Source organism: Lampetra planeri, chromosome 33, assembly GCF_965212315.1.
Source record: "Lampetra planeri chromosome 33, kcLamPlan1.2.h2, whole genome shotgun sequence".
NCBI classification, from domain to species: domain Eukaryota; kingdom Metazoa; phylum Chordata; class Hyperoartia; order Petromyzontiformes; family Petromyzontidae; genus Lampetra; species Lampetra planeri.
Genome location: NC_136139.1, coordinates 5,244,070 through 5,269,128, shown reverse-complemented (window position 1 = coordinate 5,269,128; position 25,059 = coordinate 5,244,070). Strand labels below are relative to the sequence as shown.

General features: G+C 51.8%; 2 protein-coding genes across 3 annotated transcripts in view; one reads left to right on the top strand and one right to left on the bottom strand.

Moving 5' to 3' along the window:
* On the top strand, positions 1–22,842 carry CIROP (ciliated left-right organizer metallopeptidase). Of its 2 annotated transcripts, XM_078610058.1 has the most exons (13): positions 1–1,911; positions 4,602–4,692; positions 11,764–11,815; positions 12,819–12,962; positions 13,889–14,008; positions 14,726–14,804; positions 15,057–15,211; positions 16,134–16,314; positions 16,525–16,594; positions 16,849–16,945; positions 17,875–17,982; positions 18,950–19,078; positions 21,704–22,842. In XM_078610058.1, exons 1-13 carry the CDS (start codon positions 1,554–1,556, stop codon positions 21,992–21,994), a joined length of 1,875 nt encoding a protein of 624 aa, XP_078466184.1. In that variant the 5' UTR covers positions 1–1,553; the 3' UTR covers positions 21,995–22,842. The 2 variants fall into 2 exon arrangements, with proteins under 2 accessions (XP_078466184.1, XP_078466185.1); XM_078610059.1 differs by lacking the exon at positions 17,875–17,982.
* The window catches only part of PARP1 (poly(ADP-ribose) polymerase 1), a 36,332-nt gene continuing 34,074 nt past the window's right edge, over positions 22,802–25,059 (bottom strand). Inside the window, exon 23 of the mRNA XM_078610057.1 lies at positions 22,802–24,575. Coding sequence (XP_078466183.1) covers positions 24,494–24,575 — 82 coding nt within the window. The 3' untranslated portion in view covers positions 22,802–24,493. The remainder of the gene's footprint in view (positions 24,576–25,059) is intronic.

Below are 25,059 nucleotides of genomic sequence, written 5' to 3'. Positions count from 1 at the left end.
CTGGGGAGGCGCCTTCGGCATGCGGAACGCGGAACGCGTGCGGGACACGGGGGAGGAAGCAAGCAACATGGGGAGACACGCAGACACAGAGACACGGGGAGACAGGGGGTAGTGATAGTACAGAGACACGGAGACACTGAGAGACACGGGGAGACAGGGGGTAGTGATAGTACAGAGACACTGAGAGTCACGGAAAGACAGGGGGTAGTGATAGTACAGAGACACGGATACACTGAGAGACACGGGGAGACAGGGGGTAGTGATAGTACGGAGACACTGAGAGTCACGGAAAGACAGGGGGTAGTGATAGTACAGAGACACGGAGACACTGAGAGACACGGGGAGACAGGGGGTAGTGATAGTACAGAGACACGGAGACACCGAAAGTCACGGGGAGACGGAAAGACAGGTGGTAGTGATCGGACAGAGACACGGAGACACTGAGAGTCACGGGGAGACAGGAGGTAGTGATAGGACAGAAACAATGCGGTAACCACTGCACCACCGCTCCAACAGACAGCGAGACCCATCAAACGAGAAGCGAGAGAAGAGCGACACGACAGACACAGAGAACACACAGACAAAGGCGGCCTCGAGGATAGAAACACACCAATCTGATAGATCGAGAGAGAGAGTCAAGAGAGACACGCAGCTCAATGGACACCGGGGAGATACGCCTTCTCGTTCAGAGGGAACAAAAACTGCCTCGCTCTCGACTCGGATTCCTCCTGGATGCTCGTGGCCAGGGCGCCTCGTTGGAGTCAGTCGACATCTCAACAGGAGTCATGTTTGTTATTGTTCCCCGGCTCCTGGGTTGAGTTGGGTGGGGGGTTTTTTTTGGAGGAGCTCGGATCTCATCCAGCAATCCACCTACCCACGGGGATTAAGAGGCGAGGTGCCCCAGTCGGAGGGGAGGTGTTTTAATTGGGGAGAGGATTTCACTGCGAGTGAGTAAACAACTTGCGTGGCAACTCGGGGGGCAACGGGGGAGGCGGTCGGTGGTGGTGGTGGTGGCGGCGACTCTACAAGAGCTGTGTGTACGTATGCATGGTGGACTTCTTTCGCGCCGTACGTAGCCAACCGTGCTAAGCGGAGGAGTTGTTTTTTTTGTCGAGGAGGCCAAGAGGAGGAGGAGGAGGATAGGAGGAAGAGCAGGGGGTTAAGAGGAGATTAAGAGGTGCAAAGTTAAAAGAGGGAAGGTACAACAGGAAGTCAGCAGGAGGAGGTTAGGAAGATGAAGAGCAGGTCAAGAGGTGGGAGATAGTGAGCAGCTCAGAAGAACAACGACGAGTGTGAGAAGGAAAACCAAGGGTCCTGGCAAAGGGAGGCGGGCTAGAATAAAAAAGAAAGTGGAGGACTTTTTTTGACGCGAAAACGAGAGGAAGAGGCGGCGGTCAGGAGGAGCTCATTCCGCATTTGAGGAATCAGAGCGCAGAGCGTGGCACTAAACAAGAGGAGGCTGAGCAAGGTTCCAGGTGGAGGAGAAGGCGGTGACGACCCCAGCAGTCACCGCCTTTGAAGCAGGTTCCTTGGTTCTGACGCCTGCGAGGACGATGTCACGTGGAGCCCTCCTGCTCCACGTGGGCGTGCTGCTCGCCTGGACCGCGGGCCCCGACTCGGGGTCGGCACGTTGCGTGCACGACTTGGTGCAGCCCTCGGATGCCCCCACCGTGGTCCTGTCCTACGCACAACCGGCACCACCATCATCATCATCATCACAACCGAGAGGCGCGTTCAGGGCAGCGGCAGCGACGACGACGACTGGTGGTGGTGGTCAGCAGGACGCCCGCCCGATGAGGATCCACGTGGAGCTCTTGGCCGAGGAGTTGGGGGGCCTGCAGGCGGTGGAGAGTACGAGGCTGCAAGCGTCCGTGCAGGCGGCCGTGAGAAGGGTCTCGGAGCTGCTGGCGGGTGAGCTGTCAATCACCCCCCCTCCCGCACGACTCACCCGCACAGCCAGCGAGCGAAGCGCAATTTGTTTAACAACGACGGCGTTTGTTGCGTGCCGTCTTTGCTGAACCGTGGATATAATAGCATCGCTGTTGAACGACTGAAATGTGTCTGTCCGTGTGTCTGTTAGAGCATGAAACAATAACACAAACCTCTTCTTGGTTCTTTCGGTAAAGTCACGTAGAATGGAAATAATAAAATAATAATAATAAAACATAATAAAATAATTCTCACGACGTTTCGGCCACAACGCAAGTAGCCGTCCTCAGGTGGAGAACAGGTCTGTCGAGGAGACAGAGTCTGAATGACTCTGTTCTCCACCTGAGGACGGCTACTTGCGTTGTGGCCGAAACGTCGTGAGAATTATTTAATTATGTTTTATTTTTATTATTTTATTATTTCCCTTCTACGTGACTTTATCGAAAGAACCAAGAAGATGAATCCCTGCAGTCACGAAAGCTTTAAATCGAAATAATAACACAAACCTTAAAGGCCTTCGTCAATTCACTGCTGGATGGAGGCCTCCCCACGCCGTGTTGGTCACGGGAGTTGTTGTGTGACCGGAGACTTTATATTTGCCACGCTCCACCGGTTCAGATATCGCTCACCACTGATGTTAGAAGTGGCCGCGATTAGATATCAGTTCTGGCCAGATTAATCGCAAAATTACACTAAGCAGCGCGCCACTGATCTATTTTATTTGTGCGGGTTCCTAGGTTATGCAAGGCGGTTGTGTGGATTTGTGGCTCTTCACCTCGGTTAAAATCTTTGTTGCCTACAGTTGAGAGTTGGGTACCGGTTTGTTAAACTAAAATAAACATATATTAGGTAAAGTGTGATGAATGAATGGATGGGGTCTTTGGGGAGGGCCATAAAAAAACTGTGAAATGTCACAGGCGTTTTACAGCGATGGTATACCTCCACCAAGAGGCTCTTGGTCGACTGATGTAAATTGTAATGATGCTCTCGAAGGGTGAGAGAAAGCTGAAAACTTGGCACAAATATAGCCGAATCTATGCTCCGAACTAAATGCATCCGAAAAACAAGAATTATTTAAATAATTTGGCGCCCCAAAAATTTGGTCACTGGAGTGAATTCGGGGTTGAAGTCTGGTTGGCTAATGTGGTTAGGTTTAGGGCTATCGGATCTGGCTGACTAGTTGGAATAGTACAGGGTGATCCAGATGTTTTGAGACCCCCCCAATAAATTGATCCCTAACATTGTTGTATTTGCAAATTCATTTCTGTTTTAAATAAACCTTTTAAAATATATATTAAGTTTAAAAGAATTCAAATGGGAGGTCACAAGATATCTGGACGACCCTGCAATGTCATCGAAATTCATATGCAGCAGAGTCTCCAACGTCTACGCTATGCACCCCCCACCCCCCCCCCCCTGGCTTAATGCCACGAATAATGACATCTGAAAATAACGAGAGAGAGTAAAAAACATTACAAATGTTACGTAGAAAACAGGGGGAACATAGACATGGAGTAGGGAGAGAGGGGGTAGAGAGAGAGAGGGGGGGGGTAAGAAGGAGGAGAGCAGAGCGTGAAATCTTTTGTGAAATCCTTCATTTAAAAAGGGGGGGGGGGGCACATAAAGCAAAGCATTGAAAAAAAAACCGAAATGATGAACGAAGCAAAGTGCCGACTACACCAAGCATCTTCTTGTTTCTTCTGATCGTAAAAAACAGAGAGCCATCATGACAGAATAATAGTGCCAGGGACCCACGCAGGCGGTTAGTGGCGGGGAGGGGGATTTGGGGGCGGTCAAAGATTAACCCAGAGAGGCTGGCTGTGCGCGCGTCTCTATGGCGTGATATTTGTTGCTGTAATATATTGGCGAACATTAAACACCGAGGATCATAGCAACAAATGTCGTGCCGTACGTCTCGCCCGGCAGCTCTGCAAATCACGCGGCACGCGAGCTGCACGCGTGGTAGAGACGCCTCGAGAGCCAACAATCTCCATCCCGCCGTCGTTGTCCGAGGGCCAGAGCAGACGTAGGGTGCCACGTCGGGGGGGAGCGCTATCTTCAGTCGTACGGATTTATTTACAACGAGAGCAAACGACTTTTAAATAACCCCACTCATTGAACAAATACACGTTGAATTGCATGTGAAGTCATACCGCTGTTATTAGCTGCGTAATGGAATCGGAACCGCTAAAGTAAAGTCACCTCTGATGGTACCGGCAAATGAAATATCTGAAATCTTGTTTGCCATTATCGCTGCGTATCAATAATGCGTTATGCCTGTATCGATCCACCACCTCCTCCGAGCGATTTCATGAATTGTCTCAGTTCGAGTGCCCGTATGTGTGTGGACAGTACATCTGTATGCTAGTGCGGAGCGGTGGCACATTGCGCTTCGAACCCGGTGGCCCGAGTTCGATTCTGCTCACGGCTAGCATAAGTGGCGAATATTTGAATAGGGCCTGGGTCTCCCCAAGTTTGGTTCGGCCTGAAATGAGTATCGGGTGCGGTGTGTAAACATCAGTGCCGAGGAGACAGGGAGCCGGGAGTGGTGTTTGCCCCCCCCCCCCACTTTGTGTGCCGTTCCAGCCATCATAGGTGCTCGCTAACGGCAATTGCCCCAACAGTCTGTAAAAGGCTATACGGGGGATCTTTGTCTTTGTGTGTGTGTGCAGTAATCCCTGTGTCAGGTCCACTGCGTTTGAGCCGAACTCCCAGCAAATACTGCAAGAGCTTCTGGCCCCAGTCATATGAGAATGGAGGGAAGTAGGTTCTCTCTAACTACACCGAGCCATCATATCCACACGTCTCCATCATTACCACGACCAAACACTGCCCACACACATCAACAGTACTCCCCATCACTAAACACACACCTCTATCACTACCCACACCCGATCATGGCTACTAACGCTCCATGCACCACATCAAATATTGTGTCCTATCCCCTTGGCTACAGCGCCTCCACACAGAAGGTCCAGCAACGTCCCTCCTTTAATGTAATAAAAGACTTGACCACGATCTCTGGCTCAGTGTCCTTTATTCGGTCCGTACTGCGTTCCCACACGGCTGTCTCTCTTATTCTCTCTGTGCTGGTTCCGATGTCACTCCAGTCCACATCAGCAGCCCCGCTGCTGTTCTTGTCGCTCTTGCAGCCCCACAGCAGCTCCGCTGCTGTACTCTCACACAGCTCCCTTGGCTGTTCCTGCTGCAGCTCTGACAGCCTCGTGCTGTCTCGCCTTCTCGTTGCTCCTGCGACTCTTGGCAGCCACCCCGCTGCCCCTCACACACAGCCTTACTGCCTATCTCTATCTGCAGCTTTGCACCTCCCAGTAGCTCCCTACTGTTCCCAGGGTTGGCTCCCGCTTCTGACGGTGCCCCCTCGGCTCGTACGCCCGCGTGGCCCCACACCTTTCCATTCACACCCCGACTGACTTCTCCTTCCGGTTTACGCGCTTAAGGACCCCCTACCTTTCACCCACGTCACCTGGCTCCGCCTCCTCGTGACGTCACATCCGGAAGGTCGCTTTCGCCCGCATTACACCACCCTCCCCCATAGAAAAAACCCAGCCGACCTCGGCTGAACAACACCAAAGCGTAATGCGGTGAACCGACCTTCCCCCTTAAAGGACACTAAGCATGCAATATAACAACAAGAACAACACACAAGTAACATCGACGAACGTACGAAAGCATGCGATAAATACGACGGCAAGAACAAGAACAATAACAACATACAATCAACGAAACGTAAGCGATTTGGAACGAGTGCGGGACGCCGGCCCGTCCCGGACGGTCGGCGGCCCACTTGTAGAACGGGGACGCGATGGAACACGAGAAATGACAGGGGGTAATTCCCCTGCTGCGATTGGAAGTCCACCGACATCTCGTGTCCCTGACGAATCAGTCTTGGTCGTATTCCGCGAATGCGCCTGCAGCGGGGTCGGAAGGGTCGCCGGGCTTGAAGGTACCGCAGCCCTGGCAGGCGCCCTCCGAACAGGCCCACTCCTCCCCCGCGGTGTCACGGTCGGCCTGTCTGGAACAGGTACGACAGGCGCTCCAGCAAGATCAATGGACGCAGGCGGGGGAGAGTCAGAGTCAGCAGCAACAGACCCCGGCAAGGCAACAATGGGAGATGACGCATCACGTAGGGGAGCAACATATGGTTTCAACCACGACGTATGAACAAACCAACGGCGAGAACCAAACTGAACGCGCGCCGACTGTGGATTGGGAACCTCAATGAGGCGCACAGGACCATGCCAAGGTTTGTGCAATTTAGGAGAGGTCCCCGGCCGCACCTGCGGGCAATGGAGCCAGGCCAGGTCTCCCACCTTCCAGGGGCACTCCCCCTCAGACCGCCGAGCATACCGCTCGTTCCGGGCCTGGGCTTTGGCCGTAGCCACGCGGGCGTTTTCCCGCGCCTCCGTAACCCGGCGAACCGTGTCCTGAATGTATTCAGGGAGTGGTTTACGAGGTCCCTTCACCCCAGTACCCAATTGCACATCCACCGGAGGCACGTTTTCCCGACCATACATAAGGTAAAACGGCGAATACCCTGTAGCCGCATGGGGCGTCATCCTGTACGCCGAAAGCACTCCGGGGATGTGCAGATCCCAATCTGATTGCTGTTCACTCACAGTATGGCAAAGCATGGCAGACAATGTCCTGTTCAGCCGCTCAACCATACCATCCGTCTGCGGATGGTATGGAGATGTCCGTATCTTCTTAGTCCCAAGGCCTGCGCACACTTCAGCCAATAATTTAGAAGAGAAATTTCGGCCCTGGTCCGTGAGGAGTCTCTCAGGCGCCCCCTTGTCCATAATGTACCCAAACAAAAAGGCGTCGGTGATGGCCGCGGCCGACTGATTGGGCAACGGCCAGGCCATCGGCCAACGGGAGAGATACTCAACCCCTACCAGCAAATATTTATTTCCCCTCGCCGATGGTGGGAAGGGTCCCAATATGTCCAGTGCCACCAATTCATTGACTCGAGACACCTGAATCGACTGGAGAGGCGGCACGTAAGGATGTTTAGGCGGCTTACGCCGGGCGCATTCAGGGCACGCGCGCACGTGCCCTACGACATCTGTCGCCATGCCGTGCCAAAAATAATGACGTTGTAACGTCAACATAGTCTTCTGCACCCCTAAATGCAATAGTGTGTCACAATGGAGAGTTCTAATCAACTCAAATCGCAAGGACGTTGGTACCACCACACGCCAGCTTTCCTGGAACCTTTCTTGCCACATAAGCAGACCATCTCGGAGAGCGGTTCGCGGCCCCACAGCCGAACTCGGACTCCCATTGTCCCTCATAGACCGCTTCCGCATGGACAACAACGACTCGTCCATCATCTGTTCCCGAATCCAGACAGACCGCGGCAGATTCAAAACCCCGTCAGTCGGTCCCGGTTCCATCGGAGTATCCGACTTCTCGACGGCCAACGTAAGCGGCTGAGGGGGGTTTAGAATCGGCGAACACCTATGCGTCCCCGACGCACATTTACAAGGGGCGCGCCCTGGTAATCTGGAAAGTGCGTCAGCGTTCGCATGGCGCACTCCCTTCCGATGTTGAATTTGGAAGGAAAATTCCTGCAGCGTGTCCAACCAACGCGCCCACTGTCCCGATGGCTGGTCCATTTTAAGTGCATATTGCAAGGCCGCATGATCCGTACGCACAATAAAAGAACGACCGTAAAGGTACGGTCGAAATTGCCGTAGGAAAAAAACAACCGCCAAAAGTTCTCTACGAGTGACACAGTAGCGTGTTTCCGCAGGCGACAAGACTCGGCTACCATACGCCACGACGCGCTCTACGCCCCCTTTAGACTGTGATAATACCGCCCCAATACCTGTGTCACTCGCGTCCGTATCAAGAATGAAAGGGCGATCAAAATCGGGATAATCCAATGTCGGGGCCGTAGCCAATAGATCACGCAGACTCCGAAAGGCCGCCTCTTCCGGCTCTCCCCAAACAAATTTCCGTCCTTTACCCGTAAGGAGATGCAAGGGCCTCGCAATCGTCGCAAACCCCGGCACAAATCTTCGGTAATACGAGGCAAATCCCAAAAACCGCCGAACATCCCCCACAGAGGTCGGAGTCGGCCAGTCCCGGACACACGCCGTCTTTTCCGGATCCGTGGACACCCCCTCTGCACTCACAATGTGCCCCAAATAACGGACGGACCGTTGCAGTAGGTGGCATTTCTTTGGTTTGAATTTCAAATTGGCAGAGCGCATCCTCGTGAACACTGTCTCCAGCCGCGTTAAATGTTCCTCAAATGTGCGGCTGAACACAATAATATCGTCCAAATATATAAGACACGTCTCCCACTGCAACCCCGTCAAAACGAGCTCCATCAATCTTTGAAATGTAGCAGGGGCCGCATTCAATCCCATCGGGAGGCAGTTGAATTGAAATAACCCCTGCGGCGTACGGAATGCGGTTTTCTCCCGTGAGGACTCGTCAAGGGGAAGCTGCCAAAATCCCGAAGAGAGGTCCAGTGTGGAAAAGAACTTAGCCCCCGACAATGCGTCAAGGGAGTCGTCCATACGCGGCAGGGTGTACGCATCTGCCACCGATATCTTATTCAATTTCCGGAAATCGACACAAAATCGCAAGTTGCCATCCTTTTTCTTAACCAAGACCACAGGAGCGCCCCATGGGCTGTTAGATGGCGATATAATGTCCGCAGCCAACATGTCTTCCACCGCCCCCCGAACGTGTTCTCGCTCCGCTGGACTCATCCGATGCGAATTTAACCGAATAGGGGCAGCGTCGCCCGTCTCAATGTGATGGGAAAGCAACGATGTGCGTCCCAAATCCAAATCGTCGGAGCTGAACACATCCGAATACGTCAGCAACAATTTACGCAGCGCATCACGTTGCCCCACGGACAGGGAAGAATTTTCGTCACATAAGGTAGCGATCCAACGATTATCCGAACCCCTTGGCTCGGAAACACCAGCGACCACTCCCCGGCGATGCGGACAATCGTGCGTCGCAAACGCCGTAGTGGCATGTGCCACAACCGTACCGGCCGGAACACGGATGTTTTCCACCCCCGCATTAAGCACCTGTAAAACCGGTAATTGATCCGGCCGGACGATGGTCTGTGCCCCAACTAACGCCAATCCCGTTGTTATCGTGGCGGATGGTGACAACAAGACCCCTAATGCTCCTAGCCGATTGGGCAGGGGCTTCCGATACCGCAAGGGTATAAGCATCTGTGAACCAGGTGGGATGTCCACAGATGCGACGGACAGCGCCTGCACCTGTACGGCCGAAGCAGGTCGCCCCCAGGGCGACGGCAGAAACGAGATTCGACGGCCCCCCGGCAATTCAATACAATTCTCATTGATTTTAATCAAAATGGGCATCTTAGCCAAAAAATCCGTGCCTAGTAAGCAAGGAACCGCCAAAGATCTCGATATTAACACAACGCCCGAAGCCGACACATCCCCTATAGATATCTTAGCATCCACCTGTCCCACGATACCCATACTACCCCCGTTCGCAGCGACGCAAGACCCATAAACCGGACGCACAGCCCCCGGCGGAATGCCCAACAGATGGAAAATGACATCCGATATAATAGTCGCAGACGCTCCCGAGTCGACCAAAATGCGCACGTCCACACCTTGTATGGACCCCGGTACAGTGGATGAACCCGTAGCGGCCGCGACAACTCTCCGTGCCAATTTGCGCCACTGCGTAACTGAATGACAAGGCCCCGTCGATGGCCTTTCTTTAACAACAACAATAGGATCGCGCAACACAGGTGGTGGGTGAGGTGTAAAGCCTTGCCGAGTGTCTGGTGCGTGCCGACATGCCTGTTTCGGAGGTTCCTTGGTCGGCTTGTCCGGTGTTGTGGGCTCCTGCTGCGGCGGACCCGGGAAGCGGGCCCAGCAATCTTTGGCGTAATGGCCCCTACGGCCGCAGCGGAAGCAATCGGCCTCGTTGCGCCGAAGCGCAGGTCTTGCATCCCGGCGGCCCCGTCCCGATGGCGTAGCGCGCGGCCCCGGCCTTCCGCGTCCCGACCATGGAGAGGAGGCAGCCGTCAGCTCCTGTGGACCCCGCTCATCCGGCACATAGATCGCCCTTGTGGGGTCCCACCCCATCGCGCCTCCTTCCTTGACGGGCCCACCCGTCCATGCCGCCACTTGCTTCCAGCGACGGAGATTAAACTGCGCATCCAGACACTTTGCTGCCGCCCGGGACGTGAGCTTCTCATGCCCACACACAGGCATGGGGATCCCCAGATCCCGAGACAGCTCCAGCATTTTTCCCAATATGAGAGGCTCGAGCAGATCCTGTGGCGTGTCAGGATATGCTGCCATGGCCAGCTCCAACACCGCACCCCTGAACGCCACGGGCGATTCTTCGGGTGCTCGTTGTCGTTGAGCGAATCGCCGATGCGCGTCGTCAGGTGGCTCATAGGCGTCGGCCATTTCCTCAAAAACTCCACATAAAGTCTTCTTCTTATCGGCCGTTATGGAACGGAAAAATCGAACAGATTCGTCGTCCAGTAGAGTCGGCAACACTTCCAAGGCCTCCGCATCGGTCCATCTTGCTGAACGAACCGCCGCCAAAAATCGGCAGGCGAAAGCGCTCCAATCGCCCCCGATAGAGAATTCCTTAACTGTAGTAAGGTGGCGACTCCGACTCCTCTTTACGCCGTCTTCCAATGATGGTTGTTCTGGAGGCAAATTCAAAATGGCGTCGGCCCGCGGCGTGGCCAAGATGGCGGTTTGGCGCCGCGGAGCGCGCAAGATGGCGTCTTCTTGCCGCGTGGCCAATGGCGGCGGCAGGGCAGGCAACGTGGCGGCCCGTGGAGCACCTTCTCGTTCCATCGTCGTCCTTGGCGTAACGAGGTGACATAGATGCGCCAGGACGTCCTTTAGTGTCTCCAGTTGTTCTGCCACCTGTTGCCATCTTTGGTCAGCGTCCGATGTTGTTGACGGACCCGCCATCGCGCCGACATCTTCCACGCCCGTCCCCGTGCTCGCCTCAGCAGGGCTCTCCTCCACCACCCCAGCAGAATCCGTGGTCGGAGGGAATTCGTCGTCGTCGGACGAAGAAGCCGATGCTGGCGCCGGGGGAATTTTCTTCCTTACTTGCTTAGACATGCCGTTTCACTTCTGACCCCAGTGTAATAAAAGACTTGACCACGATCTCTGGCTCAGTGTCCTTTATTCGGTCCGTACTGCGTTCCCACACGGCTGTCTCTCTTATTCTCTCTGTGCTGGTTCCGATGTCACTCCAGTCCACATCAGCAGCCCCGCTGCTGTTCTTGTCGCTCTTGCAGCCCCACAGCAGCTCCGCTGCTGTACTCTCACACAGCTCCCTTGGCTGTTCCTGCTGCAGCTCTGACAGCCTCGTGCTGTCTCGCCTTCTCGTTGCTCCTGCGACTCTTGGCAGCCACCCCGCTGCCCCTCACACACAGCCTTACTGCCTATCTCTATCTGCAGCTTTGCACCTCCCAGTAGCTCCCTACTGTTCCCAGGGTTGGCTCCCGCTTCTGACGGTGCCCCCTCGGCTCGTACGCCCGCGTGGCCCCACACCTTTCCATTCACACCCCGACTGACTTCTCCTTCCGGTTTACGCGCTTAAGGACCCCCTACCTTTCACCCACGTCACCTGGCTCCGCCTCCTCGTGACGTCACATCCGGAAGGTCGCTTTCGCCCGCATTACATTAACATCAATCGTAAAAAAAAACATGCCGTGAGTTTGAGTGCTAACTCTGGAATCCCGTACCCATCGCCCCTCGTGCTCCCCTCTCCTTCCCTGTCCTCTCTCCCTCCCTCCCTCCCTCCACATGGCTCCTGTCACAGGTGCTCCACTTTGGACAGCAGGTACACTGGGGAGATGTGTTTGGAAGCAAAGGTACAGCCTCATCACCACTACCACCAACGTCATGACGACGATTACCATTGCTGCTACACCTACCACCACCACCACCTCCACCATCAGTCACCACCACCATCTCCTCCACCACCACGATGATCATGAATTACCATGTATCATCACTGCCATTTTCATCACAAACACCATCATCAATCATTATCATGTATCATCAATTAATCACAAACACCACAACCATCAGCACCACAAACACCTCCACCGTCATCAATCATCACAAGCATCCGCAACGCTGCCACCATCATCACCACCTTCGGCGCAATCATGGCCACCATCAAAAGACACACGATAGTCTCATTGGCAGCAGTGACCGGCATAAATCACCAACGACAACCGCCACTCGCCACTAAGTGGCGGAGACGTCACCACGGCGCTTGTGCCAGGCTACGTGCACTTCAAGGCCACGTGAAGCGTCGAACGCCCACTGACAGGAGGTGACGGGACAGACCCAGCAGGTGCCCATGGGACGACTTACTGAGATGACTGGCAGATGCACCGCCACCACCCTCACCGCCACCATCCTCACCGCCACCATCCTCACCGCCACCATTCTCACCGCCACCACCCTCACCGTCACCACCCTCACCGCCACCACCCTCACCGCCATCACCCTCACCGCCACCACCCTCACCGCCACCATCCTCACCGCCACCACCCTCACCGTCACCACCCTCACCGCCCCCACCCTCACCGTCACCACCCTCACCGCCACCACCCTCACCGCCATCACCCTCACCGCCACCACCCTCACCGCCACCACCCTCACCGCCACCACCCTCACCGCCACCACCCTCACAGCCACCACCCTCACCGCTACCATCCTCACCGCCACCACACTCACCGTCACCATCCTCACCGCCACCATCCTCACCGCCACCACCCTCACCGCCACCACCCTCACCGCCACCACCCTCACCGCCACCACCCTCACCGCCACCACCGTCTTCCTCCATCCCGATCGGCTCAGATCCCCGAGGAGCACCTGCTGGGCTACTCAACGTGGGGCAGCTCGGGTTCCGGTGTGGAGATCCGTGGGGACGGTCCCGGGGTCCTGGACTCCGACTTCATCCTCTACGTGCGCGCCGCCGACACCCTCCGCTGCGCCGCCGGGGTGCGAACCCACGCACTGGAGCTCGACTGCGGCGTGGCTAGCGAGTGTGCGGGCAGGGCACTCGCATCGGGGCCAACGGGGTTATGGGGGTCAGGGATACAGAGTCGGGGGGGGGGGGGGGGAGTGCCCACACCAACCACCCCTCGTCCATTGACCGAAGTGGGCACGCGCTGTTAGCAGAAAGCGCCTTTTGAAAGCGGACACGGCACCACGAGGCCAGCACCGTGGCCAGCCGCCTTTGTCTCCCCAAGTGCTGATGTGTATATGCAACATCAGCTACTTATTTTAGGCTGAGTCGCCCAAGGGGAGGCCAGGCACCCGTTCAGATACCACTCGCAACTGACAATGGTTGTCGGAGGATTGCCGACAGGAAGTAATGGGACTGAGCCAAGTGTTCACTGAGATGACTGGCAGATGCACCGCCTGTACTCCACAATGTGCCACCGACAAAAGAAAGATCCCCCGTGTAGCCTTAACAGACTGTAGGGAGCAAGTGCTGGGGTGAGTGGCCAGCACCGCACCCGACTGCCTTTGTCTCCACAATGGCGATGTTTACACACCGCACCAGGTGCTCATTTGAGGCTGAGTCGACCTACGGGAGACCCAGGACCGGTTCAGATAACCGTCACTGGTGTGTGGCCGTGAGTGGGAATCGGACTTGGGTAGCCGGGTTCGTAGCGCAGCACGCTAACCGCTACACTGCCGTTCCCTACACGTATACACACACCTATACACACGACATCTGCACACACAAGTGACACACACGCACAAACAAACTTGTATCTGTCCCACCCACCGTCGCCCCTATGTTCACTCGTCTTCACTAACCCTGGACCCTGCACCCTCGACTCGGACTGGAACCCTGACCCTGCGCTGGAACCCTGACCCTGCGCTGGAACCCTGACCCTGCACATGCGATGCATCAGGTCACCGCCTACGCAGCCTACTGTCAGCTGGACCAGGTGGACCGACCCGTGGCCGCGGCCGCCACCTTCTGCCCCGCGTCGCTCCGGGGCGACGCCTTCAACAGTGACAGCACAGTGCTGGTGAGCAGGGATCAGTGGTGGACAAGAAGGACTTTGTGATGAAAGGCTGGGTGAAACAAAGGCTCAGATGGTTGGTCCCTTTGTAATGATTTGATGCGATGAATGGTTGCGATGAACGTGATGCTGGAGATGATGATGCACTGGATGTGATTGATGGACATTATAGAACGTTTGGTCTTGCACGTGATGGCTAAGTTATGGATGGACGGACGGAGATGATGAATTTAATTATTGCGATGCATAAATGAGGTGGATGAGATGAATCTCACCTATGGAAGTGATAGGACGTTTAAGCAAAAATATGCGTCAGCTGGGTGGAGGTGGCGCACGCCTCTAATCCAGCACTGTGGAAGCGTGTGTTGGTGGATCGCACAAATGTTGCAAAACTCCCTTCCCATGGGCATCAAGGTTCACCAGGAGGTGGTACAGCAAAAATGTGGACTCCACTTTTTTCGTCTGTATGGGATATAGAGTTCCCCCCTTGCATGAGTGGGTTTTCTCAGGATCCTTCCAATTCCCTTCCACATTGTAAACTCTCATAAATTGGCCGATAACACGTTAATATATAAATAACTGCCGAGCTCACCGATTGGCTGCTGCCTTTCCCGCTCATCTGCGGTTCCTCGTCGCTTGCCGAGTCGTGAGAAAATACCGTTCAGCGGCGTGTCACAAATTGAAATGATCATAATATTTGGCGCCGACGCTGTTATCACACAGGCCGTCATTCACGAGCTCTTCCACGCACTCGGCTTCTCCAAGGACCTCTACAGGAAGTGGCGCGACTGCAGCGACTCGGGTGAGCGAGCGGCATCCACCGGGCGATTCCTCGTGTCGTCGGCAACTAACGGAAACCTTGGCGAGCAAATCGAACTTTCAAAAAACCGAATCTAAGTGTTCTCGTCTCGGCTCTTTAATTCTTCATTGAGTGTGCCTCGGCAAGCAATTCGCACCTGCAATCGTTGATAATAATTCTACGAATAACACATCGAACCTTGTGCGACTGATCGACCGCACCCCCTACCACCCACTGCGACGAATCGATGCGCAGCGCTGGCGCTGGGCCGGGACTGCTCCCCGCGGGCCCAGGTCACAAACGAGGACGCGCACGGGCAGCAGCGCGTGTTCACCCCGGCTGTGCTGCGCACCGTGCAGCACCTCCTGGCCTGCAACTCCTCCGAGTGCGGCGGGGTCCTGGAGGACGTGGTGACCACCCTGACCCCAGCATGACCCCACTCTGACCCCCCAACCTTATCTTGACTGCTTCGCGCAGTTTCAGACGCGCTTCTGCGGCCGTCTGGAATGCTCTTCCTTCCGATATTAGGAAGCCACTGGAGCGATGTACTTTTAAATGATCATGATTGAAAACTCATTTATTTTGAACTGCTTTTTGCGTTTAGTTTGCCGTCTTTCCCCCACACCTCCGATTAGCGCAGTTGGCTACGTACGGTGCGAAAGAAGTTCAACAACATATGACACCACCTTGAACTAAACTTGGGGAGGGGTACCCACAGTCCGCAGGCCATATCCGGTCCACGGCTTCAATTAATGTAGTCCGTGGCCACATGAGGCCTACCACTTAGGTACAGCCCGCAAATAATAATATAGCCGTCACTGCAGGCATCTCGGCCACACCAATCGGGTACGATAGGGAAATATTGTCGACCGGGCAATAATTTCTAATTTTACCTTTCTCAGTAACTTCTGTCACTGCCAAGGCCTCCCGCACCGTACCTTAAACTTGAGAAGACCCCACTTTGTTCCAAACATCTCCAACGCAACCTGCACCACAACCCTAACCCTATCCTCTGACCCTCACCTGACCCCGACAGTGACCTCACCCAGTGGCGGATTAAGCTAGTGCGGGTCTTAAAGGGGCCCCAAATAAAAAAAACGCAAATATTAAAACACAAATTTTTTACTTGCAAAGTAAAGTAATTGTATTTTTTCATTTGCTATACAGCCAGATAATAGTACTATAGTAATAGAGCAAGTGCAGAATTACTGAACCGGAATTGATAGCTTGAAAGCATTCAACGCGGGGCCCTTGAAAGTGCGGGGCCCGTAGCATATGCAGCTACTTTTGCTCCTAGGATAATTTAGCTCACTCCTCGATCCCGCCCCGCAGGACGGCTCGTCGGTGCCATCGTCGCACTGGGAGGCGCGCGCGCTGCAGGGCTCCATCATGACGGCATCGCTGGGAGCCCCCGGCCTCGTGCTGGTGGACACGGTGACGCTGGCGGCGTTGGAGGACACGGGGTGGTACCGCGTCGACTACAGCCGGGCCGAGCCACTCGTGTGGGGCCGTGGTACGTACTTACAGAAGACAAAGACCCCCAACCCCCCTATAGCCTTTAACAGACTGCTGGGGCAAGTGCTGTGAGCACCTGTGAAGGCCGGCACGGTGCACTAGGGGGCGGGGTGTCCAGCACCACGCCTGGCTGCCTTTGTCTCCCCAGTGCTGTTTTATTGTTATGACTTATTAATTGTATGTCACATGCACCTCACGTTGTCTGCAGGTCAGGGGGGAGACTTCGGTTTGGTAACCACGTGCTCCACTCCAGATTCTCCCTTCTTCTGCCAGGGAAGGTGACAACTACAACCACCACCATCACAAGCGCACATGCACAGAATGGGATAAAAAAAACATTCTTGTAAATGGCAGAGGAATTTAATTGTAACATCCGCATACCCACAAAACTGTGGGTCTACAGATGTGCAGTTATGTGGATGTTAGGATATACGAAATTGCAGTTGTGCAGTTATGCAGTTATGCAGATTTGCAGCTATGTGGATGTGTAGTTATGGGAATTGATATGCGGCTGTGTGGTTGTGCGGTATAGCGGACTAGGGTGCCACTACCTGCACCTGCACAAAGGTCGCTGCGACACCGACTCATTCCTCAACGGCTGCCGCATCTACAAACCACTCGTCAGCAAGGTCAGAGTTCACATCTATGTCACGAGAAATTTTATTTGTCCGTCTGAGAGTCCGTCAGTCACAGCTGTTACTTGAATAACTTTCATCTTACAGTCAAATAAGAGTTCATTCGAATATGACCTTTCAGCGGCATTAAAAAAAACCCATGTGAAAATGTTTACTGTGCTGTTATGGAATTCTAGACATGTTTAACTCTCTTGCCATTCTTAATATTAAATTCCGAGAGAATTACACTCGCATCTGTATTTCAAGACCAAACTATGATTTTCATCTCTCTTGACCGGTAAATCCTCCGTGTAAATCTGCGTTTTACACACAACTACATCGTTCTCAACACTTCATTGCGTCAATTTATCCGACAGTCCTGGGCCCTGTGCCTAGTGAATTATTTAGTTTCACGAGTTCCTTGTCCTTCCCCCGCACCTCCGATTAGCACCGTTGGCTACGTACGGCGCGAAAATAAGTTCAACAATACATATGCATACACCACACGTTAGCCTCTGGACTAGAAGGCGTTCTTTTTACACGCTTTCTATTAACTCACTGTCTGTTGTTGTTGTCATATCCTCAAATCTTGTAACTCAATTTTAACCCACTTCCCAATATGGTATCGACTGCAAACTTGGCATACTTATGTCATACTGATGACAATACTATATTCTATCATAAAAAATAAAACATATTTTTTTATATGCTATGTTTTGCCTTGGCTCTCATTGTCCACGCTCAACTAACGTTGGCTGGAAATCACCACGGTCACTTACGTTATGGCAAACCTCGGGGCCACTTCCTGGAGTCGTGGAGTTCTGCCATGACTCGTACGTAACATTTCATTAAAGCGTGTTTTTAAGTAAAGTATGTTTAAATATTACTTATTTCTCTCGGGTTGTCACACGACGACGTGCACTCTGCGTTGCCCCGTGGTGCAGGGGGAGTGCTGGCTGGAGGCGAACGCCCCCTCCGTCGCGGAGCGGAACTCCACGGGCGAGGTTTACCTGAGCAACAGCCGCTGTTTCTTCTCGAACCTCAGCCGACAGGCAAGAGAGGGCTTCGGCCTTGCCTGGGCATCTCTCCAGAGCCAGCGCCCAGAGCCAGCTCGCCAGAAAAGCTGACCAGAAGCAGCTGACCAGAAAGCTAACTATAGCAGCTCAGCAGAAACAGCTCTCCAGAGCAGATCGCCATAATGGGTACAACTGTGGCCTTAAAAGGAAACAAAATACATATTGTGCGACGTTTCGGGCAATGGACCCCCCCTCCTCTATGGCACATAAATCGTGGATGTTTCCTTTTAAGGCCGCAGTGTTGCTGACGAATATGTTGAGTTTGTTTTTATTTGTGCTTTGTGCGCCACTGCCAACGCAGAAGCATCACCACATAACCTGTGTAGAGGAGAGCCGACACAAGGTTGCAAGGGGTTCGTCTTTTATTCATTTCCTCCCATCCACACCTGTCCCCAGCCGTCCCAATCTTGTTCCCACCAACGCACCCCTCTTCCCACCCGTTCTCTCCCTTATATCTCCTCACCTGCTCCTCCCCATCCTATTGGTGGGAATCCTTCCCTGGACACCCCTACACCTGCATAGGCAGACATGCTCACTCATCTGGGCATCTCACCTGAACAAAGCACATCACCTGGGCATCTTACCTGAAGAGGTACATGTCCTTTGACTCACCAGTATACCTGATAAGTAGGCAAGCTCACGCCCACCCAGACACCTCATCTGAACAAAGCACATATGCACGTGTCTTATCACTTAAGCACCTCACTTGATCAAATACATGCTCACAAATATCAGTGTACCTCACCTGTAACACGTACTTCCTATCAGCTGCATCACCTTACCTGTGCGCACACGTTATTGCCAACTGGGCCTCTCGCCTGTATGAGCAGGCTTACTCACCCGAGCGCCTCGCCTGCGCAGACGTACGCTCACTGTCTCGTGCGCACCTCACCCCATCCCCGTGATGCTAACCCCACCCTGGTCCTCCCCTGTTCCCCTCTAGGGGGTCCCCTCTAACTCGTCGGGGCTGCTCGGACGCTGCTACGCACACCGCTGCCTCGGGGAGGAGCAGGTGGAGGTGCGCGTGGGCGACTCGGGGTGGACACCGTGTCCTGCAGGGTCCAGCATCCAGGTGTCCGCCCCCACTTCTTCTTTCGTACTGCTGCTGATATAGATGCAGAGCAACTACAATTTCACATTCGGAGTCAAGCCAGATAACTGCGTCAGGAGCAGCGAAGTGTAGCGCTGTGATGTCTCCTTCGTATTTGTGGATGGGGTATTGCGTCGTTATACATTGTACGGCCTGTTCTGGATGACCGCAGTCGCACACTGCTGAAGAGTTGTTAATCTTCCATTTGTGCATCAGGTATCCGCATCTGTTGCCATGGTCTGTGAAGTGGATGCAATTTAAGGTGGACCATGAGCTTTGTGGAAGATCAAACCCAGGAATCTTGTGTTGGGTCTTTCACAACAACGAGGTGTTTGTGAGTTCTTTTGAACTCCATTCAGCTCTCCAAGCTTCATTCGGGTTTAATGCGCATTAAGGTTAAGCGCATGGGTCCAACAGCGATGACGAAGAGACGTTATTGAGGTCCTGTTTTCCTCGATTCGTTCCAGAGGGGTGCAGCGGATGAGTGGGGGGGAGATGTGTGACTGCACGGGCAGCGTGGGTGTTGGGGTCGTCACCGACAGTGACCAGCTCACCCGACCCTCAACAGCACCAGTGATGGGACTGGAACTCTTTGACAAAGGGAGTCGAACTAATTCCATTAGAACTACACGAAGGGGATTCTAACTTTATACTCAAGGAATTAGAAGTCCACACTTATACTCTTTTGAATATGATACTAATGGCATTTAAAGTCTGATGGGATTCAAGCCCTATACAAAAACAGTGGCATAGCGCCACTGTTTATAAAGACATTGTACTCACCGCAAAGAACTGTAGTGACACAATTTGCACTCTGATAGCTGGCGCCAAACTGTGCGACACGTCCTCCCGTCTGGAATTTTACTTTCAATTCCGTTGTGATTACGTACACGTCATCGGAACGGGAAAAAGGGTTAATACTCTGCCAGTTAGGATATTGGATTTCCCTCCCCGAGTGAATCTTCTGCCTGCCTGGTACCCTTCTCCTTCCCACTCGCATGAGAGAAAATGTTCCATTCTAACCTGATCAGAATGTGTGTACAAGTTTTCCTCACTTGACGCAGTAAATGTGTTCCAAGAAAAGGCCGCACAAACCGCATGAGACGGCTGCCTGCCAAGTAGCACATAGAGGGTGCTTAAAAAATGTTAACACTTATATGGAACTATCGTTTTTAAATGGAAAAAGAACGGATAATAGACTGTAACATGATAACAAATGTAAGTTCATAGCTTCAAAAAGTCAGTCTCCACTTGTTCGCCATCGTTGTCAACACATGCCTGGAATCTTCTCCACGTGGTCTCCAGAGCCCAGAGGCACATTTCTTGTGCTATTGGTGCAAATTCTCGGAAGTGTTAACATGTTTTTGAACCACCCTGTACAGCAACTCACAATAGCCGCATGAGTGAATTCAAACGTCAAACAGCGATTTTTTTTGTAGAAATAGGTTAGGTGCATATACCCGAAATCACACAAACCGAACCTGCAAAAAGCGAGGGAAATCTGTAAATGGATTCTTAGTTTGTCTCAAGAGATGTTGCAATTAAAAGTTTATCCACATTTTGAGGACAATATTTTTGAAAACCACACCGACCTTGACAATTCTCTCAACTTTGTACGGAACCGGCATCGTTTCAGCAAATTTGTCCTCTTTTCTCTGGTTGCTGGAAACTGATCGCAAGGGCCCGCGAACTGCTTTTGCGATGTAAAACAATGAGCACCAGTGTTCACCGTGGATCTGGCGATGACAGCTTGCAACATTTTTTTCGTCCTTCCACAAAGACGCTCAGCCAGGATCAGTGTCACACACGTTCCGGTAACTTGGCTTTTGGCTACGATAAAAATCCATTATCTCAACGTATGTTCGTCTACACAAGGAAAATGACATGCCAATGGAACAAGTTCGCAAAGCATGGAGAGCTGCATGCTTGGCATTACCACTTAAATTAGAGAACATAGACTAGGTAGAGCCATTGCATTTACTGTTTAGAAAAAGCACTGGGCTTGGGCAGAACACGTCACGAGAAGGAATGATGGCCGGTGGTCAAGACAAACGACACAGTGACGGTTAAAGGAGGAAACGTGCCCTAAGGGTACATATACCATGGAGATGAAGTGATGAAATTAGCTCACATGCAGGTGTTAATTTGTACATGGTGGGACTGAGATAGATGGCTTTTGGGATGCTTTCATCCAGCAGTGGTATGGCCATTGCTGATGGTGGGGGTTTTTAAAATCTGTATTGAGTTTATCACATTAGTATCATGGTTACAATACTTTACATCTGAAACACTAAATTCGGACTCAGAATGTCAAAAATTACAAGGCTGGATGATTTTCTTAATGTTTTATGAGAGCAGTCATGGTTTTTGGAACCACATGTGTGCATGCCACACCAATAATTAAGTATATTGTTTGAATAAAAATTTACTTTAGATATATGTTCGTTAGAAATCAAAAGATTCCCATGATGCAATACTTTATTGGAGGGCAGAAGTTCAGTTTACTGTGATCATAAATGTCTCTTGCAGTCTTTAAAAAAAAATCTCATTATTTTATAATTGCCAATTTATAATTTCCTCGAAATTAAATTCCTTTTTCCGCCCCAGGTCCCCGGCTATGACGGGATGTTGATGTGCCCCACTGGGAGGCTCTGCCGTGATTACACGTCATCGACCACGACCGCCTCAACCACATCAACAACGACCACCACAACCACGATAATAACCACGCGAACCAATTCAACAACGACCACCGGGCCACCCGCAAAGTCAACTGTGACTCTGAAGCCGTCGCTCTCTGCAGCCAGCAGGGGTTGTGCTGCATTGATCCGAAGGGAGGTCACAGTGCTGGGAGTTGCGGTCGCGTTCAGCCTAATGTTCGCCGTGAGTTCCTACTAGAAATATCAACTTGAAGACTTTTTATTCTGAAAGAAAATACAAATTTGTGATTGTAAAACGCAGTGCCAATGCCATCGTCGCTGTCTGGGATATTGCTCCTTTGAAGAGGAGCAGGTCCCCGAAATTAAAATCCTGGTCAGGGTCAATCTACAATCCATCAGTCATCTGCGATAAGCTGAATGAATCAAGCCCACTTAGGAACTACCCAAGCTATGGACCTAGATTGATAGCCTAGTTGGAAACCCTGGCATTTAGATTGGTGGTCATGGATTCACATGTAAAATTGGTGAAATAAGCACCATCTGGAGATGGTGAAATATTTGGCAAGTGGAATCCAATCGTAGCAATTAATTAAATAAAGACTAAGCCTGGCCAAAGGAATATGACATTTCCTCATGTGTCAAGATAATTATTAAGCTGAAAAGCCCCTACAATGTAAATGGGATGGGTCAAACATCCAAATGCTGAAACATTACCTGCACATTTTTCAATTGGTATTACGAAGAGCAACATTGGCCTCGACTGTGAAAACCTGGCAGGAGCCTCTTCAAAAAGTACAGTACCGAGACCGAGCGAGACTTTCCTGGGTAAACAAGCGGAATAATAATATGGGCCACATCACTCAAATGCAGAATTTCCACCACTGACGCAGGATGAACGGTGGGCAAAGAGCACAGCCTGATGTTGAAGAGCTGCCACACTATAAAATGTAGCAATAAATGTTATCTTTGTGAAAAAACGGTATATCCATATATGAATAAAAAACAAGACAACAGTTTCTCATGCACTAAGCGGTCGCATCAGTAGTTATTCATTATGAAAAATGTTTTATTAAATGAAAGACGCTACACTGTGGTTGTTTTTTTTATGCAAAATCAGACGTAAAGGTATAGAGAGACGCAGTTTGGGTTACCTGGGCCGTGCGTTGTAGCCCAGAACCAGTGTGTGAGGTCATAACAGGGTGCTCACCTATACAGTAACTGAAAACCAGAGAGAGAGCTTCACAAGGCAGGATTAATATCAAGTTATTTTAAAACATACAAAAGTGAAAACGTGTAAGCTTGAGTAGCAAAAACTAGCAGACTTCAAGCAAGCGCAACTTGTCTAGACGACCGAAGCGGGCTACATTTCACATACGTCACGTTCTAAACACGAGGCTGCTATTGGCTTCTTAATAGCCCTACCTTATTATATGTTTGCATGTTTCAAGCGTCTTATCATAGATGATCTATCGTTATACAAATAACAACCAAAACTAGCACTTGGGGAAACTAGTGTTCTGGCCTTGACTCAAAAAATGTTGGAGCACTAGGATGCATGACAATTTTACAATAGTGTCTCTGTTAATGTGTTTGCCTGCTGCACAACAGTTACAGATAGTCGCAACAGACCCCATGTTGGAGTTAAACAGCACGGTGTAGCCCATTGTGGGGAAGAGATGAACGAAGGCCAGCCTATAAAACCTGAGGTATATATGAAAATCTGGGAAAAAACCTTTTTCAGCCACCTTATATTCTCATGTTGCATGTTGGTGATCTTAACATCACATGCACCACAATTGTGACCCAAGATTTTAGAATCCAACTCACAGCTTCCAGTATGTGAAATGTAAATGTCTCACAAATCATAACTTGCAGATTGCAGCAGAAAAACACACTTCCAGATTCAAATGTTCACTGTGTGTACCTTATGTTCTAAAGTGTTGCATTAACATAGTTTAGCTTATACAAATAAATCAGTTTGGTCTCCTTTGCGAGTGAGGAGTTAACTTTCCCCGCGCACGCACTACTGCTACATCGATTAACATAGATCTCACTTATAATACTCGTTCCACGATGCTTTCAAATCCTTGCACGGTGCAAGTGAAGTTCAACACACCCCCGTGCCCACACTAACCGTCGTCCCCACCACCGCCAATGGCCACAGCCCACAGCGTACACCGCTCGCCAACAACACACAAATCCCCTTTCTCAAAATATAAGCGCAGTGCTCGCGCGAGATAGGCGGAATGGTGCTATCCATCAAACGCTCCACGAGACCACGGGCTCTCTGCTACGTCGTGTGATCTGCTCCATTCAGTTTCCAAAGAGGATCCCCCCCCCAGGACGTGGAGTGAAACGATGATCATCGTGCCGAACAACACGTATTACAACCGAAAACAGTGAGCTCACCTCGCCATAATCGTTAAAACGTTCTGACTACATAAACGTTACACTGATTACATGGAAATAAACTGCAGTGTTCTACCTACACCTCCACGTGTCGACACCGATGTTAGCGCAGATTGAGGGGCGTATCTGTGAGGCGTGCAAGTAGTTGTGCATGTTGCCTGTGTGTGGTGTAAGAGGTGTCGCAGCGCTCTTTAAGTTTGTGATGCCACGGCTTACTCAAACTTGCGGCTCCGATTCTTTGCGTCCAACTGTGTTGTGTCAGCATGTTCAGTCCAGTCCCTTGGCGTGCGTGTTTGTTTTTTTTGTGTGTTTTCCGCCTGTCGCTTGTCTACCACAGCTGCATCTTGTACTTGAAGTTCAGTTTGAGCAGGTACTTGATGTTCACCTGAGCCACGTCGTAAACGATGTATCTGGAGGAAGGGCACGTTAAGGACAATGTGTGCAGCAATAGATGCTTAAACATGAGAAACGTAAAACTCACCTGTACAACTAATCCCAGCAACAGCCACCTGTACAACTGATCTAACAAAATAAACCTGTACAACTACTCTAACAAAACCTAATGAAGCCTTGCATGCCTGGTCAATGAAACCTTCCTAATAAAATTTGGCCACACAACCAATTCTATATATTCCAACTATTTGCTTGGCACAGACAGAAGCAGGGGCTTGATATCAGCCGGGTTTGGCGAGCGAGAAAATATTTCCGTACCCAGAGGCGCGCCACAGTCGGTATACTTCTCACCATGGCTGCAGCTACTCGTCACGTGCCACCTCCCCACAGCCTGCCAGCAAACCCAGAAAATATTGAGTGAGAACACGAGCCCACGGCAGGACTCGCTGTCGTGGGCGTTAACGGTGCTCAGGGGAGGGAAGAGAGCGCGGGGTCGAGAAG

Coding starts and splice junctions, on each gene's coding strand:
- CIROP (XM_078610058.1), top strand. CDS start 1,554: ATGTCACGTGGAGCCCTCCTGCTCCACGTGGGCGTGCTGCTCGCCTGG. Junction 1,912..4,601: donor GGTCTCGGAGCTGCTGGCGG/GTGAGCTGTCAA, acceptor GTGTGTGTGCAG/TAATCCCTGTGTCAGGTCCA. Junction 16,946..17,874: donor ACAAACCACTCGTCAGCAAG/GTCAGAGTTCAC, acceptor CCCGTGGTGCAG/GGGGAGTGCTGGCTGGAGGC.